The following is a 17,938-nucleotide window of genomic DNA, read 5'->3' as shown; positions in this document are numbered from 1 at the left end:
ATTAAAAGACACGTCCGTCAGAGTTCAACAACATTACAGTTTGATTAAATAAAAAGTTTTTAAACTACACAAGGGTCATTTTCTCCTCTGATAGTAATCATATTAAACATGTTAAGAAAGAAAGAGTATAAAGAAAAATAGTAAATGTGTGTCTAATTAAACTCTTCCTGTGAACCTTATATCATCCTTTAATATGTTCGGTGTTACAAACTTGAAGAAGCACAGAAAAGATCATCAGACATTAATCTAATCAGTTTTCAGCCTTCATTCATATTGAAAAGTTGAAATCTTCCTTGCTAGACCCAAGTGCAGCGTTTAACACCGTTGGCCAGAACATTTTATTACAGCTATTATTAAATGGAGAGTCCTCTTCACACACTGAGGTTAATTATGAAGCTCCACAGGCTTCTGTGCAAAGACCAGTTCTGTTTACATTATACGTGCTTTAGAAGACATAGCATACATTTTCACTGCTATGCATATGATACCCGCTTTTATTGGTTAAACTGCCGGGATGTCTTAGACACATAATGAGCTTTAATTTTCTGCTTCTAAGTTCAGATAAAACTGAGGTTATTGTAACGGGGCGTAAAAATCTTAGAAACACTGGCTAACACGATCCTTACTCTGGATGGCATCGCCTTAAGCCGCTTGTTGCAGTCATTTGGCACATTATAAGTAAAATTGAAGCACACGATCCCAAAGCACAACATCAACATTTATTTATATACAAAAATGAAAATGCTTTTTACAGAAAATAATTGTAACTTCACAATATTGCATTAAGATGAGCAGACAGATTTTAATCTCAGCATCGTGCACACAGATTTTTCAGGACACTGGAAGAGTTCCTGCCGTGGATTTAGATGTTAGTGTTGTGTGGATGATCCCATTCTGTCATCTTTGTGTTACTAACACTGATGCTTTTACACTTTAGGACCCTCGAGACCTCTGCTGCTCAGCCGTCCTGATCGCTGCCTCCACTTTAACCAGAGGCTGTAACCTCTGATCATTTCACCTGCACCGGCAGTAAAACTCTTCTCCAGAACCAAACGTGCCATAAACCCATCACAGCTTCATCATCAGCTCAGTCTCAGCAACATGCAGACGACCGAGCAGCAGAAACTCTGCAGGGAACGTCTGAAGTCTGTTCTTCAGTTTTCCCAGCTCACTGTTTATTGAACATGAGACAGAAAAATAACTTCACCTTTAATGTGAAACTTTTATCGCCTGTGACATGTTTGCAGGAAGTTTTCATGCTGTGATTTAGTGTCACAGCCATAAATATCACACAAGGTAAAAACTACAAGTCCCAGCATCCTCTGTGTTTAGGGAGGAGCAGTGAAAGTGAAAGTGTTGCTCCTCCGTTCAGAGCAGCAGGAGGAGGAAGGTGGAGCTGAGGCAGGTGAGTGTTAACATGAATATGTTTCTTCTTATGACATAAAATAATTCCACGCTGTTCGTGTCTGTGGGTGAAACGTGAGGCCGGTCGGCTCCTCTGAGCGCTGGTTTCCTGTAAGTAGAGAGGAAGTGAGTTTAGCTGAGAGAGCAGGAGGAGAGTGAGAGCTGTGCTGAGGCAGGTGAGTGTTAACACCGCTCTGACATTACTGTGTCTCTGTGGCGGGAACAACAGGCTCCGTCAGTGGAGGCAAAAATAATCAGACTTTGGTTTTTCAAAGGAAACTACTTTATGTTGGGAGAAGCCGCGCGCTCATTGGATAACGACTTGTCAATCTCAAGTTATTAGCCAATGAGCGCGCAGGTTCACAGTAAGACCCGCCCTTATCTCGACGTGTTTTAAAACTAAAATGGCGACAGAAACTCGGTGAGTGGAGTTCAGGCTGACTTTATGAAAGTGCGACGTTTGAGCCACTTCCTGTTCTCAGTCCCGGCGTCCTGATCACCGAGGTTTCTGTTGCTCTGATGTCTGATATTGATTATATCGGTAAACAGGCTGTAGGCAGAAACATCAGGTCTGATCTGAAAATCCCTTCAGAAACAAACTTTAAGAGTTTTATGTCCGTGTGAGGCCGCACGCTGATTGGATAACCACCTGTCAGTCTCAGGGTATTAGCCAATGAGCGCGCAGATTCACAGTAAGACCTTCGTCATTCTTGTAAACTAAAACATCGACAGTAAAACTGTAACGTGTCCTGTGATCTATAAACACTCTGTGATGAATAATCTGAAGTCATTTTGAGCCTGACAGTAGTTTCCTGTCACAGAGCAGAAGCTGCAGGCAGTTTTTGGCACCTTTATATTTAATTTATTCCAAAATAAATCAATAAAGGTAGAAAAGAACTCTCAGTGACATTAAAAATCTATTTTTAAAGACAGATGTGACCAAGTGCAACAAATATAAGATGAGATGTTTACAGATATTTGAAGTATTGATCATATGTAGAACACAGAGCAGGTCCAATAACAGAGTCATGCTGCTCACAAACAGCAGTTTGGTTTCATGAGCTCACTTCCTGCAGTGATCCTCAGCTTCTCTCCAAAGGAGCCGTAACATGTGGGCTCCTCACCATGATGATGATCCCAAACACACTGAGTTCCTTCATCCACCTGATCATGTACTTATTAAATAATGTGATGGTTTTGGTGTTTTTTAAAGACTTTGAGCCTCTAAAATAACTGGTTTGGACTTTAGGGCCAAAGCTCCAACATTAGAAAGCCGTCAGTGTGATGCTTCCAGTACAACAGCACCTCTGAGTGTGTGTGTTTACCTCTCAGACTAACTCCACCCTGACATCAAGAAGATGGAGGAAGAGGACGGAGCAGCATCTCCAGCATCCAGCTGTGTGTCTGTGAGGAGTGACTGGTCCAGAGAAATACTTCCTCCACTCTTCAGTGATGAACCTGCAGCAACAATGTTCTTCAATCATGGAGCTCAGCTGACCATGTAAGAGAGCTGCTGACTCAGAGTTCAAAGGTTGTTTATATAAATGTGTTCTGCCAGTGACATCATAACTTAACCTAACACTGGTCTGTGTATGAAGTATCATTTAGTGGCAGTTGTTAAAGTTGTATAATGATGATGCTAGTTTGGGGTGTATTTTCCTGCTGATGCAAATGCATCTACTTTGCCCTTTGTCTGGTGCTTTGGACAAAGACGTCCAATGAAACTCAGAACAACACAGTTTGCACCACCAGCAGGCAGAGGAAGTGGCTGACATCCAGAAATCCTACCAGTGGCTGAACAAAGCTGGACTGAAAGACAGCACAGAGGCACTAATCATGGCAGCACAGGAACAAGCTCCGAGCACAAGACCCATAGAGCCCGGGGTCTACATGGCTCTTTTTGGGGGGGTTGTGTTGTATTAATAGTGACTTTGTTTCTTTGGACCAAAATCTTTTGTTTTTCAGTTCAGTTGCAACATTGACTAACACTAATGCAGGGGTCGGCAACCTGCGGCTCTTTAGTCCTTACAGTGCGGCTCCTCGTGGTTTGGGAAAATAAATTAGAAGTATTTAGCTGAAGTGTATTTTATTTATGTTCTTTTTTAACTTGTAGTTCTAAATTGGAAGATTATTGTGATATTGAAATATAAAAAGAAAATTATATTTTATTATTTTTTCATCGTTCAAATAAGCGTCACACTCGTAGAAGCCGGTGTACCCGCCGAAACGCCGTGCATTTATCGAGACTTTCAGCCCCAGGTAGGCCAATTATGGATCTTCGGATCCACATTATGTCAGCAGCTGTTCTCCACCGTGAACTATGTTAAAAACAAACACCGCTCACGCCTCACAGACGACAGCTTACAGTCCTGTAAAGATGAAAGTGACTTCGTACAGCCCCGACCTGCAGACGCTGTGCGCAGAGGTTCAGGAGCAGAAGTCCCGTTGTAAACATATCATGGCAGACCCGACGATGTTTGCATGAACACGCTTTTCAGCTTCTCTTTATTGACCACTTTTCACACACGGTTGCTGTACGCACACAGCCGGCTGTAGCTTTGCAGCTCACAGCCCGACACACACCAACACAACAGCACAGACGTTAAGGCGGCGAGGCGTGATTGCGGGTGCCGCTCAGGTGCGTCCGCCTCCCCTGCAGCGGCGCTGCAGACCACGCCCCGCCACACACATTAACCAGGTAAAATACATATTTAGGCAGAATTTTGCAAATATCTATTTTTCATCTTTCAGCAGCATAGAGCTTTTTTTCCAATTATTTTTTAAAAGTCAGGTCAAGGCTCCAAAAGCACAAAGGAGATATAAGGGTGGCGGCTCACAGCAGTTTTTGTTTGCTACATCATTTTAGTTCAGCTGGGTGTCTTTCCTTTGGTTATATTTCTTTAAGAGTTCAAATGTGTTCATTACATAAATAACATGTAATTTTCTCTGTAGCACTTCATGGATTTCATAAGCAACACACCGTTAGTTGTTCACACAAAGCATAAAGGTAAAAAACAGTATATACAGTGTTATCTTCATTCTAGATGTCAAAAAGTATTTGTGGCTCCCAGTGTTTTCTTTTGCGTGGAAACTGGCTCCAAATGGCTCTTTGGGTCCTGAAGGTTGCTGACCCCTGACCTAATGGTATATTTTTTTTAGCTGGATCGTTCTATAAAAACATGAATCAAATCTGAGAAAAGTTTCCACCTGACCTGTTGAATGTTATTGAAGCCAGAAGTTTGCCTTCATACTGTGTTTCTTGCATGCCTTTTGTGGTGTACTAATTGATGTGAAATGAATGCAATGTGGTTGTGTTTGCAGAGGTCAGAGGTCACAGTCTCCAGTATCCAGCTGTGTGTCTGTGAGGAGTGATTGGTCCAAAGAAAAAGATCCTCCATATTTCAGTGATGAACCTGCAGCAACAATGTTCTTCAATCATGGAGCTCAGCTGACCATGTAAGAGAGCTGCTGACTCATTTACGGGTGTTTGAAATTCTGTGACCACTTTGTAATTTTAGTTTATATTTTTAAAGTGTTTTTATTTGTAGTTGCCTGTATTTTTATTACACTGTGTGTAACGTGGTGGTTTGTGCTGTTTGGGATCGTTTTGGTGTATTTGTGTCAGAACATCAGATAAATGATTTCATCACATTTTAAAAGAAAGTATCAGGATAATAATCTGAACTGAGTCATCAGAAATAGAAAGATGGTCTCAACAGGCCACTGAGCTGATCTCCAAAGAAATGCAGAAGATTGAAGAGTCCGAGGCTGTTTATTTGTCACAGGCATCGTCATACACGTACAACACAGTGAAATGTGCTGAGCTGCTCCTGTGACTGGACAAAACATTAGAAACAATCATTAAATGAAATAATGAAACATTGTGCAGATGTAATGTTAAAGTGCTTTGTGCCACATTAGCACAGCATGTACTGACAGAGCAGTGCAAGCAGAACAAAGCAAATGAGCAAAGTGATGTAAACAGAGTAACTGAACAGAGTGAGCAGAGTAATATCAGCAGTAATGAAGCAGCAGGATCAGTGTAGCAGCGTGTGACGTCATAATGAATCAGGTATGATCTGAAATATGACAGTGAGACAAGAACATGATGTAAGGTCCTGTTTAAACCCTGATGGTGATGCTATGAGGGGAGCATGTTCTGATTTAGGACTTGGATGGTCTGAGGATAGAAGCTCCTCTCTGTTTGTGTCCTGATGGTGCAGAAGCTTCTGCCTGATTGTAGAAGGAGCTGAAGCCAGCATCATCCCAGAGGTGAAGCTCCTCTGTGTGCAGACCTGAGGTCAGATTCCTCCAGGCTGATGTTCAGGATCTACAGAAACGTGTGGTTGTAGTTATTGCTGCACTGTGTGCTGACAGCAGATACTCAGAACAAAGCGCTGCACACGTGTTCTTTACAAACATCTGTACATATCAAATATGGATCATGGCAGTGAATGAACACGTTTCTGTCATTTGTTTCATTGGCTTCTTTTTTCTGCCTGTGTTCATGTGATTAATGTCTAACACATAAACAGGTTTGTAATCAAACATCACATCATCAGGGAGGCATCATGAAACAAAGTTACTGCTGGAGGCTGAACTCAATTTGGTGGCAATGTTCAAAAATATCACTCAGATCATTTCAAAGCTTTTAGTTCTTCTTCTTCACTTCTGTAAAATAATAGAAAGAAAATCAGAACCAAGAAGTTCACTTCCTGATGACTGAACTCTTTCAAAATAAAGCTGAAAGCTCTGAATGTGACACCGCTGCTCCACCACAGTTTTTAGAGGAGGTCAAAGGTCAGTTCAGAGTGATGGATCCCAAACTTCCAGTACATCCAGTGAAGGACATAATCAGCTGTGTGATGAAGGCTTTTACTGTGGAGTTTGTAGGCTGATCACTCTGTGTTTAATAAGACAGGCAGGAACAGCAAAGGAAACTTGGATTCTGAACTCAAACACAAGTTTCTCCACTTTGACTTTTCTCTGTGACCATCAGAGCTTCTGCACAGTGTCATCAAATCTGGATGTTTGTCACTGACAGTCAATGATTTTAGTGATAAAGAAATGTGTTCACAGAGGGAGGAAGAGGAAGAGGAGTGGTGTCTGTGAGGAGGAGCAGCTGTCCTGCTGTGCTTTGTGTCAGGACGTCCTGAAGGATCCAGTCTCTACCAGCTGTGGACACTGGTTCTGCAGACAGTGCATCTCCTCATACTGGGACCAGTCTGCTTCATCAGGAGACTGGTCCTGTCCCCAGTGTGGAGAAAGATCCAGAAGCAGAGCTGGACTGCAGACAGCCAGTCAGAGCAGCTGTGTACAAAGTAAGACTGAACATCTGTCTGCTGATGGACTCATTTCTGAAAACTGGACTTCTTGTTGTTGTTCAGACATTGAAGAGTTTTCTTTCTGTTTTTCTTTCTTTCAGCAGATGTTGGTCTGCAGGAGGTTTTAGATGAACATAAGATCAGTCTGAGGAGGAGATGTGAACGTGTGACTGAAGGAAGTGATGAAACAGGAAGTAGAACCCTCCTCAACAGGATCTACACTGAGCTCTACATCACAGAGGGACAGAGTGAAGAGGTTCATAGCCAACATGAGGTGAGGCAGCTGGAGACAGCTTCCAAGATGGACGCCCTCCATGACACTCCAATCAGGTGCCAGGACATCTTTAAAGCCTTACCTGACCAACAGAGACCCATCAGAGTGGTTCTGACCAACGGCGTGGCTGGTGTTGGAAAAACCTTCTCAGTGCAGAAGTTCACTCTGGACTGGGCAGAGGGCTTGGAGAACCAACATGTCAGTGTGGTGGTTCTGCTTTCATTCAGGGAGCTGAACCTGATCAGAGAGGAGCAGTACAGTCTTCTGGAGCTGCTCCATGTTTTCCATCCAACATTACAGAAGGTCACAGCAGAGAAGCTGGCTGTCTCTCAGCTTTTGTTCATCTTTGACGGCCTGGATGAAAGCAGACTTTCATTGGATTTCACCAACAGGAAGCTGCTGTCTGATGTCACACAGAAGTCATCAGTCAGCCAGCTGCTGACAAACCTCATCCAGGGGAATCTGCTTCCCTCGGCTCTCGTCTGGATAACTTCCCGACCTGCAGCGGCCAATCAGATCCCTCCTACATGTGTTGACAGGCTAACAGAAGTACGAGGCTTCACTGACGCCCAGAAGGAGGAGTACTTCAGGAGGAGATTCAGTGATGAAGAGCTGTCCAGCAGAATCATCTCCCACATGAAGACATCCAGGAGCCTCCACATCATGTGTAGAATCCCAGTCTTCTGCTGGATCACTGCTACAGTTCTGGAGCACATGTTGACTACAGAGCAGAGAGGAGAGCTGCCCAAGACCCTGACTGACATGTACTCACACTTCCTGCTGGTTCAGACAAAGAGGAAGAAGAACAAGTACCACGAGGGACATGAGACGAGTCCACAGGAGCTGACGGAGGCTGACAGGGAAGTTCTTCTGAAGCTGGGGAGGCTGGCGTTTGAACATCTGGAGAAAGGAAACATCATGTTCTACCAAGAAGACCTGGAGCAGTGTGGTCTGGATGTGACAGAGGCCTCGGTGTACTCAGGAGTTTGTACAGAGATCTTCAAAAGAGAGTGTGTGATCTTCCAGAAACCAGTCTACTGCTTTGTTCATCTGAGCATCCAGGAGTTTCTGGCTGCAGTCTACATGTTCCACTGTTTCACCAACAGGAAGTCAGAGGTGCTGAAGGACTTCCTGGGAAAAAAATACAGAGAGTCATCTCTGGATGATTTCCTTAAACGAGCCATGGAGAACTCCCTCCAGAGTAAAAATGGCCACCTGGACCTGTTTGTCCGCTTCCTTCATGGCCTCTGTCTGGAGTCCAACCAGAGACTCTTAGGAGGTCTGCTGGGTCAGACAGAGAACAGTCCAGAAACCATCCAGAGAGTCATCAAGAACCTGAAGAATAACAAGAAGTTTAATTCCTGTCCTGACAGAAACATCAACATCTTCCACTGTCTGATGGAGATGAACGACCTCTCAGTACATCAGGAGATCCAAGAGTTCCTGAAGTCAAAGAAAAGGTCAAAGGACCTCTCTATGATCCACTGCTCAGCTCTGGCCTTCATGCTGCAGATGTCAGAGGAGGTTCTGGATGAGTTTGACCTGCAGAAGTACAAAGCTTCAAAGGAGGGACGACTGAGACTGATTCCAGCTGTGAGGAACTGCAGAAAGGCTCGGTGAGTCCAGATGTGATCACTAACATCATTGATCAGTGTCGGTTAATAGTTTAATCTTTAAATTAAAAACACAGTCCTTGGTTATAAAGTGCTTTACAAACACCAACATTACGGCTAACAGCTGGATTCTCCTGTTTCAGTGCAGCTAGCCAAACAACAAAGAGCCACTTGCTGCTAAAGACAGAGTGAAAGTGGACGGTATATCCTCCATTCTTCATGTAAAACACATGCAATGAATTGTAATGCACCATCTGTGTTTACCTTCATGCAGTTTTCTCTTTATGGTGGACTTGGATATTTAAATGTTTACCTCCTGGAGAGTCTTGTTCACTTGATTAGTTTTTGTGAAGGGGATTCTCCTCACCCCGTCTCCAAGGGAGACACCAGCTACCCTTCAGAGAAAATTTATTTGCCCCACTTGTAACCACAATCTGGTTCTTCCAGTCACTGCCCACAGCTCGTGACCATAGGTGAGGGCAGGGACGTAGATCGACCGGTAAATTTAGAGCTTTGCTGTCACGCTCAGCTCTCTCTCTCTTCACCACGACAGACCGGTACAGCGTCCACCTCACTGTTACCGCAGCAACAGTCTGTCTGTTGATTCCTGCTCCCCTCCCCCTTCTTTACACGACCCTGAGATACTCAGACTCCTCCACCTGGGGCAGGAACTTGTCTGTGACCCAGAGTGGGCACTCCACCCTTTCCCAGCTGAGGACCATGGCCTCAGATGCTGATCCTCATTCACACGGCTTCACACTCTGCTGAGAACAGCTCCACTGTGAGCTGGAGGCCATCACCTGATGAAGCCAACAGAACCACATCCTCTGTGAAAACAGAGACCAGACTCTGGCTGTATCCCAATTCAGGGTCTGCAGCCTTAAAGGACGCATTTTAAGGCCGATTACATCACAGCGACGGGACGAAGGTCGCTGCTCGAAATGCGGCCCTCAAATGCGTCCTTAATTTCGCTGAATTTTAAGGACATGGCGGTGTAGACTTCATATAGTATACTACTATACTATACACTATTATTAGTATAGTCTACTATTATACTATACACTATTATTAGTGTAGTCTACTATTATACTATACATATCTGTTTTTAACAGGGAATCTTGATCATGTTACATTTGACTTCTGTTGAGCTTCTTGAATTGTCACCTTCAGTTCCTTTCCTTTACTCTTCCAGTGTCTTTGGTTTAAATGTATTTACCCTGATAACTGCATATGAAACAGTTGACCTCTTTTCACTCACTATTATCTGTTTGCCATAAAAGTGTTGGTGATGTGTTGGGAGAATCATTATTTTCAGTCTCTTCGTATAAACATAGTGAGGCAAAGATGTGGGTCGTGGTCCCTGATAATCAGACGTGTCTGTGTTCTGTTACATGTGACGTTAGAGAGGTTTTAGTGGAGATAAAAACAGGACCAACATCACTCGTGACTGCTTTCCTGTCTTCAGTGTGTTTACTGTTGGAGCTCGTCCTCCTGTTGCATCTGTCACAGCTGTTACGCTCCTCTGTGACTCCTCCTCTATCTGCTGTCACACTGCAGGAGTTTTTGGTCATGGCGTGTGAATAACTGCCGAGGTCGGCTAGGACGACGCCACCACTCGTTGTCAGACCCTGTCACGCTGTCTGTTTTCATCTTTAGCCGAGGTTATTAAGAACTTCAAAATGAAACCAGTCTCTGTTTTCAGTCTCCGCCCTCTTTTGCAGCTTTGAGCCAGGTTGTAACACCTGTTAAAGTCACCACCTGTTGTGACCGGGGAGTGAGATGAGTGTGAGAAAGATGAAAACAACGTCTCATTCTGACTAGTTACTGGGAACTGATGTGTGATGATGCAATAACAAAGATGACTGTTTCTATGATTTTCTGTTTTATTAATTGTTTTTATTGATGATAAGGACAGGCAGAGGAGATTGGATGGATTTACTTTGTTTTATTATTTTGCACTGAAATGGAGTCCAGTGTACAGTCCTTGGCGTTGCACATTTTAATATGTTTTAGCTGAGACTGTAGTGGGCACTCTTTAAATGTCGGGTCAGTTTGTCACGTTAGAGCCTATTTGTGCCTGTTAGTGCTGCGATGACTTCAGACCGAGCTGACTGAGGGGTCTAAGCTCATGATGCCACCAGCAACACCCGGGTCATGCTGCAGAGTTTTCAAACCCCGCTGACACTCGACATAATTTACTCAGGTTACATCAGGTGATCTAAGAAAGGCCGCTTAGAAAGAAAAGCGAGTGCACTGCTTTAAGTTTCCTGAAGATGTTTAATCCGAACATTCAGCTTCTTCACTTCTAAAACCAAAAAGTGGAGAGTCCCAGATTTTAATCCTAGTGGGAGTGTCCCTTAAGAGGGTCGCTGACCAACTATTGATCATGTGGCTCATCACATGAGCCAAGCTGTGAAAAAGGGTGTGGGTGATTATCAGCAGCGGTTTCGAGAGATGAAATGTCTTCAAGAAACTTAAAGAAGTCACTTTTCTTTCCAGGCTCCTTAGATTACCATGACTGTATGATGAGAACCTACACAGACATATCAGGTGAAGGTTTCAGTGTTTTGGTTCAGTTTAATGTAAAAATGGAGATGAAACACATATAAAGGCTGGTTTACACCACTGAGCCCTGCTCTAAAACACTGACACAGATCTGTCTGTGAAGCTGGCTTTAACAAATAAGAGCTTAAAGTTTTAAAAACATGTTTAGCACCAAACTGTCCACTTTACTGTCTGTAGCAGGAAGTGGCTGTTTGGCACTGAAACGGGAGAATCCAGCTGTTAGCCGTGATGTTGTGTTTGTAAAGCTCTTCATAAACGAGGACTGTGGAGGAGGAGAGCCTGTGTGAGTCAGGTGGTTCACCAGCCGAGTGTATCAGCGGCAGAAACAGCTGATCAGCGCAGTTTTATGCAGTAAAATAATCTTTCTGTTCCCAAACACATCCACACAGTTTGCAACATAACAGCCCACTACATGCACATCTCACCACAAACATGCATAAACTTAAACATAAAATATGTCCTGTACCTGTGTGATCTCTTTAAATAACTCACAGAATATCAACACTAACGCCACAAGTTTGTTGGTATTTTAACATTTTAACCATTGATTTTGAATTAAAACCAACAGTTAAAATATTTTTGCACCAGAGGAAAGAGCAGCAGAAATATTAAGACAGATAAATCGTTCTGTCTTCAGTCTCCATGAACAGCATCAACATCCTCTGGTGAAATTTCTCTTTCCTCCTTAAAATATATTAAATGTCAGTTTAATTCCAGATTAATGGTTAAAACATGTATGTCACATATGAACATCAGGAAATAAAGAAAAGTGACTGATTCAGTTCCATATATGCTCCAGGGAGGCGTTAAGGTTCATTGAAATTGTTCAGTTATTAAACTTTAATCTGAGCCGAGCTGACTTCCTCAGGAACAAATAAACACCGAGATAAACTTCACCTTACAGATATAATCTAAATGAATCATATCCAATCTCAGAGAGTTGACAGTCAGCTGTGTGCTGGGAGACATGTTTGTCTGCAGTGTACGAGCTCTGACCGCTCCCCAAAAATGTCGGAGTGAATACATTAATATTAAAAGTGTAGCTGGTGACACAGAAACAGAGGATTTAAGAAGTTTAAGTGTAGGTCGGGTCCACACATGTCCAAACACCTGTGCGTAGTCCTGCTTGTTACTGAGAAACGCACACTAATAAAATGGCCATAAGGCCAAAGCAATGGTTTTGACTGGTGTTGACCCCGCCCCCACCCTGAGTGTGGATGCTGAGAGAAGGGCCAGCTGTGAATATGAGGCTGTGGGAGCAGATGGAGAGAGAGTATGTCGGGGTATCCCAGTACAAGCTTTACTGGGGTCAGAAATTAGACAGACTCCAGTTCCTTTGTTTGATTTATCTAGTTTGATGTTAGGAAAGAGATTCATGAGATGGAAAAACCTCCCAGTCTACTGAGATTCAGAAATGATTTGTACACATGGAAACTCCCTGAGTGGGAACAAAGAGTGTCCTGTCAGGAAGAGCATTTGGAATATGGATGTTGAGGATGTGACAGTGCCTGAAATCCTGCTGCTGTTCTGAACCATAGTTTCTGATCTGAAGGTCAAACAGAGTCATGATGGTTGTTTCTATTTGTTCCTTTTTAGTTTAGTTCCCCTGAAATCAGATGTGATATCAGCAGCTCTGAGTTCATTCATCATTATTGTCCAGTGATGACATTTCTGCTCCGTTTGGTGACAGTCAGCAGGTTTTTCCTGAGTGTGGACGTGAACAGTCGTACCTGACAGCAGCAGGTAGCAAACAGAGATCGTCTTTCCAGCTGGAACTCTTCACTGAGCTGAACTCATTCAAAATGTTCTAGATTCAAGACAGGAAACAGTTCACATGTGTGTCTTCACTCTGACTCTGGATCAGATCTCACTGACAGACTGTGGACATTATGGAAGCCTAAATGTGACGCCATCTTCCTCCTTCATCTGCAGATTAAAGCCAAACAAAGATTCTCATTAAAAGTCTGCAGGTCTGAGAGAGACTGAATCGTTGTGTCATGTCAAACAAAGTAAGAGGAGCTGAAGCACAGATGTGAAGAGCAGATGTTCATCAGATTATGACCTCACTCTGTTTTGTCTTCATATACATTCAGTCTGTGTTTATAATGCAGACTTTCTGCTTTTATAATAACACATTTTATATTTTCTATGATCACAGACTGGCTGACTGTGGACTCTCAGGGACTCATTGTGAAGTTGTGGCCTCGGCTCTGAAGTCCATCCCCTCCCATCTGACAGAGCTGGACATGAGTAACAACGAGCTGCAGGATTCAGCAGTGAAGCTTCTGTGTGCTGGACTGGAGAGTCCAAACTGTCGACTGGAGACTCTGAGGTGAGTTCACTGACTGCAGCTGTTGTTGTTTTTCTATATTTCAGGCTGCAGAGACTTTGAGCTTGTGTGGAAACAGACAGAGAAAAGAAAGACATGAATGTCAAAGCTAATAAAGGTGAAGTTAGGAGCTGTGATGATGTTCATGTATCAGAAGCTGATCGGGCTGCTACAGAGACGACCCACACAGCTGCTGTGGTGAGGTTTGTGTTAAAGCAGAGGAACACAGGCCCAAACATGACAGCAAAGCAGGTTTCAGGCTCTGTGAGAGGATTTCAAACAGAAGCTGGAGAAGAGAAAGGACTACAGAAAGAAGGCAGCTGAGACCAGTCCAAGTGTTTCCATGGAGCCCAGTCTAACATTCATTTATACACTAACGTACAGAAGTGAACGGGAAAATGAATCCATAGTTTCAAATGTAGAAATAGTTCTCAGTTCATTTACAGAGTTTAATACAGTTCATGAGGAAATGTTCAGTTCGATTCAATTCGATTGGAATCTGGGAAATTTTGCCTCAGACAGAAATATTATAATTCAGTACATTTACATATTTTTGTGTCTATAAAAGGGAAGCTGGCACTTTTGAGACTTTATCAAATGTGTGAGCATCACAGCAGAGGCCTTTGTGTCAAAGTAGCTGAAGATAAAACACGGAAGAACATGAAGGTGATTTTCCTGTTCTGGGATTTTATAGAAATATTCTGCAGTAGATCAAAAACGAAAGAAAACCATGAATCAACACATGAACATTACCTGATGCTGCTGAAGTGAAGCAGAGCAAAGTTACAGTGTTTTTATTAAAGACACAACTGAGCGTTTTGCAATTTGCATAATTTTAAAAAGTTTAAATTTGTTCAGTATTGAACAGCAGAAATTAGGTTTTCTTTTCGAAAGCAAGTAAAAGGAAAAAAACAGCGGCCGACAGCGCTGTAAACAACGGTAGACTTGTGCGTAACAAGCAAGCGAATAATGCAGAAAACAGATTTTAAACAGGAAACTGTTCTTGAAGTACAGAGAGAGAGAGAGAGAGAGAGAGAGCTGTGCATGAAGTGTGATTTTATTGTGGTGGAAGCAAAACAGCAAAAGTCAGAGTGAGTTCATGACGATGTTTATGTGAAGCGTAGTTTGGATCTTCTTTTGCTGCTGGTTCAGTCAATATTGTTTGGAGAGAGATAAAACTAACAGCTTTAGAATCGAGCGCAAAAAGGACGTAAACACAAAGCTCGGAGCCGCCGAAACATCAGAATCAGCGAGCTGTCGGCTTTCAGCCCCGACCGTGTCTGTGCCGTCAGTGAGAAAGGCGACATCTCACTGATTCTGATGTGTCGGCGGCTCTGAGCTTTGTGTTTACGTCTCTGTGCAGAATCCGTGTTCCTGCTCTCATTCACTGTTTCAGCTGTTTGGTGGTTGTTAAAGTTTTGTGTGGTTTAACCTGAGATTCTGACATTTCGGGCAAAATAAATTAATATTAAAAAATTGATTCAGGATTTTAATTAATCAATATCACGTTATCCAAGCTAGAATCGATTTTAATTGATGAATCGATTATTAAAACCCACTCCTAATTCAAAGCACTGAAGCATCGACTTGTTCCATTATCCAACAATGAAAACAGGAAACACAGACAGCTGGCCTTCAAAGTAAAAGCTGCTCCTTTTGAAACATGTTGGTGGTAAAATGTAAGAAGAGCTGAAGCACATAAATGATCTACGTGCCAAAATATTAAACACAGTTGATATATTTGTGTGAGTGTTGTGATTCAGGTGTAGATGTAATAATGTACATATAGCAGAGTTTCCTCTTCTAGATCAGCTGATCAGAGTCGGGCCAATCAGCTCTGAGCATGCTCAGTCTGAGTTATGGAGCCACATACTATGATTCACCATGGCAACGGCATGAGCAGAGGCTCCGTGTGAATCCAGAGGAGCAGAAACATGAATGATGACAGTAGATGTTTGTGTGAAAGTGCTGGAAGCAAATGAGTGTGTGATGTTCTTTCAGTGTTGCACTTTGTAGACGCTCCCTGAGCACTGGTCTCACAGCCAGCTGCACATAGAGACCAGTGTTGTTAGTCCAGGTCAGAAGATGACTTGTTGGAATGAAAATGAGCTTGTAGTTTGTCTGCTTTAATAATGTGACTGGAAAAAGGTGTTGGACTTCAAATATGTCCATTTCTTTCACACTTCACCTTTAAAAGTGAAGCCATGTGGTTCCTGGAAGGAAAAACACGACTTTTTCAAGTCTTTGTCCTGTTTTTATGAGAAATGTACGACTTTAATGTGAAACATTCAGAGTTTTTTCTCTTGTTGTGTTTGTTTGAAGCTGCTTCCTGTTGGCTTCAGCTGTTTGGAGTTTCCATTTTCTAAACTTCTACATTCTGAACCTTCTTCAGCTCTGAACAGATGATGAAACACTGAATGATTTCAAGCACTTTGTCTAATAAACTTACATCTTTCATTCTTTATACAGATTGAAGAGCTGTGGTTTGTCAGATATTGGCCTTGATTATCTGGCAGCAGCACTGAAGTCCAACCCCTCGTATCCCACAGAGGTGGACCTGAGTGGAACCTACAGCAACCTGAAGGGTTCAGGAGTGAAGCATCTGTGTGGTTTTCGGGAGAATCCACGATGTCGATTTGAAACTCTGAGGTCAGTCAGCATGTTTTAGTTGTGCTGAGATGAATATGATGTGAAAGTTGTGCTGACACTAAACTGCAGACATCAGGTTGATATTATACTGATCCACACTGAGGATCTTCATGGTAAAGTCTGTTTTCTTCTTCTCTGGTTTAGTCCATTGACTGCAGCAGAACAATGTTCACATTTCAAACAGTGATACTCAACGTATGGCCCGCGGCCCACACGCGGCCTGCCCACCTTTCCTGATTCAGAGAGAGGGGACCCTGATTAACTGTGTAGCTTCTTCCTCACAGTTCTAAGTATCAGACACAACAATGAATAATCCACAGCTGACTGTCTTTAGCAGGTCAAAGGTCACGGCACACAGCACTCTGTGAAACAGTTTGGAGCAGGAATTCTTGCACATTTACAAACTGACACTGCTGCACGGCATGCTGGGTAATGCTAGCTGCTCAGGTATGGGCGTGCTAATGGCTGTGAGGCTCTGTGGCTGCAGAACACCGAAGAAGAGAAAAGAGAGGTGGAGGATGAAGAAAAGAGGCGGAGATGAAGCAGAAGTTTTGCTCCAGAGAGGAGCTGTGTCTGTGTGGGCAGGGCTCAGACAGCTCCGCCCACACAGTGACAGTGAAGCAGGTGAAGAGTAATAAATGAAGACAGCAGACAGTATTTGATAAGCTGATGTACAAACATGTAGTATGATGGTGGCAGCTACAGAAACAGGTCCATACAGACTGAAGCGTGTCTCAGTCTGAATGTACACTGCTGTTATAAGAGCTGTGGAAACTCAGGTCAAAAGGACGTAACCACACTGCTGACAGTTCCAGGACATTCACAGAGTTACAGCATCATTTGTGACCATAAAGACAGAAAGCTCATCCAAATCCTGGGATTAAAAGTCTGTCCTGGTGGTGTCCAGTCAAACACGTCTCTGTGAAAGCTTCAATCCAACAGGCTCCAAAGTCCTTCTGCTCATTTCCTCGCCGGGTTCTTGATGCTCCTGTACCATCTCTCTGTCATCCTCCTCGCTCCCTCTTTGCACTCACAGTCTTTGTGCATCATTAACACTCACATGTGGAAAACCAAAGTTTTACTGGGCAGAAGATGATCATCAGTGACGCTGTCTTTAAAACACTCTTGTTAGAAATGTACGACTTTAATGTGAAACATTCAGAGTTTTTTCTCTTGTTGTGTTTGTTTGAAGCTGCTTCCTGTTGGCTTCAGCTGTTTGGAGTTTCCATTTTCTAAACTTCTACATTCTGAACCTTCTTCAGCTCTGAACAGATGATGAAACACTGAATGATTTCAAGCACTTTGTCTAATAAACTTACATCTTTCATTCTCTATACAGATTGGAGCGCTGTGATTTGTCAGAGATCAGCTGTGATTATCTGGAAGCAGTGCTGAAGCTCAACCCTTCGTATCCCAGAGAGGTGGAGCTGAGCTACCACAAGCTTCAGGATTCAGGAGTGAAGCAGCTGTGTGTTCTTCTGGAGAATCCACAACATCAAATTGAAACTCTGAGGTCAGTCTCCACGTTTTAGTTGTGCTGACACTGTCGATCTGTGGAACTAAAACCTTTATACAGGAAGTCTGGTTCAGCTCTTTGTAGACCTTCTAATCTCTGATCCTCTGAGTCGTACTCAGTAGATGATGCAGAGTTGTGAAGACGATGTGGGTGAGGACACTCGCCCAGCTCTAACTACTTTGACGTCCAGGCGGCTTCCCTGCTTGTCCTGATACAAACAAACCTGAGTAACCTTGCAGGTCAGATCTCATCAGTCACACCTGT

General features: G+C 43.1%; 2 protein-coding genes across 3 annotated transcripts in view; both read left to right on the top strand.

Annotated features, from left to right (window-relative positions):
* LOC112432436 (protein NLRC3) overlaps positions 1-17,938 on the top strand; it is a 3,307,575-nt gene that overhangs the window by 2,036,580 nt on the left and 1,253,057 nt on the right. Inside the window, exon 45 of the mRNA XM_076881152.1 lies at positions 17,498-17,671. Coding sequence (XP_076737267.1) covers positions 17,498-17,671 — 174 coding nt within the window. The remainder of the gene's footprint in view (positions 1-17,497; positions 17,672-17,938) is intronic.
* LOC143415755 (protein NLRC3-like) lies at positions 6,282-13,516 on the top strand. Of its 2 annotated transcripts, none has more exons than XM_076881176.1 (3): positions 6,282-6,725; positions 6,830-8,618; positions 13,339-13,516. In XM_076881176.1, exons 1-3 carry the CDS (start codon positions 6,452-6,454, stop codon positions 13,514-13,516), a joined length of 2,241 nt encoding a protein of 746 aa, XP_076737291.1. In that variant the 5' UTR covers positions 6,282-6,451. The 2 variants fall into 2 exon arrangements, with proteins under 2 accessions (XP_076737291.1, XP_076737292.1); XM_076881177.1 differs by lacking the exon at positions 13,339-13,516 and adding an exon at positions 8,759-8,822.

The sequence above is a fragment of the Maylandia zebra genome, unplaced genomic scaffold (genome assembly GCF_041146795.1).
Source record: "Maylandia zebra isolate NMK-2024a unplaced genomic scaffold, Mzebra_GT3a scaffold03, whole genome shotgun sequence".
In the NCBI taxonomy this organism is placed as follows: domain Eukaryota; kingdom Metazoa; phylum Chordata; class Actinopteri; order Cichliformes; family Cichlidae; genus Maylandia; species Maylandia zebra.
Note: the sequence above shows the minus strand (reverse complement) of the source record. Positions and strands in the feature narration are given on the sequence as shown.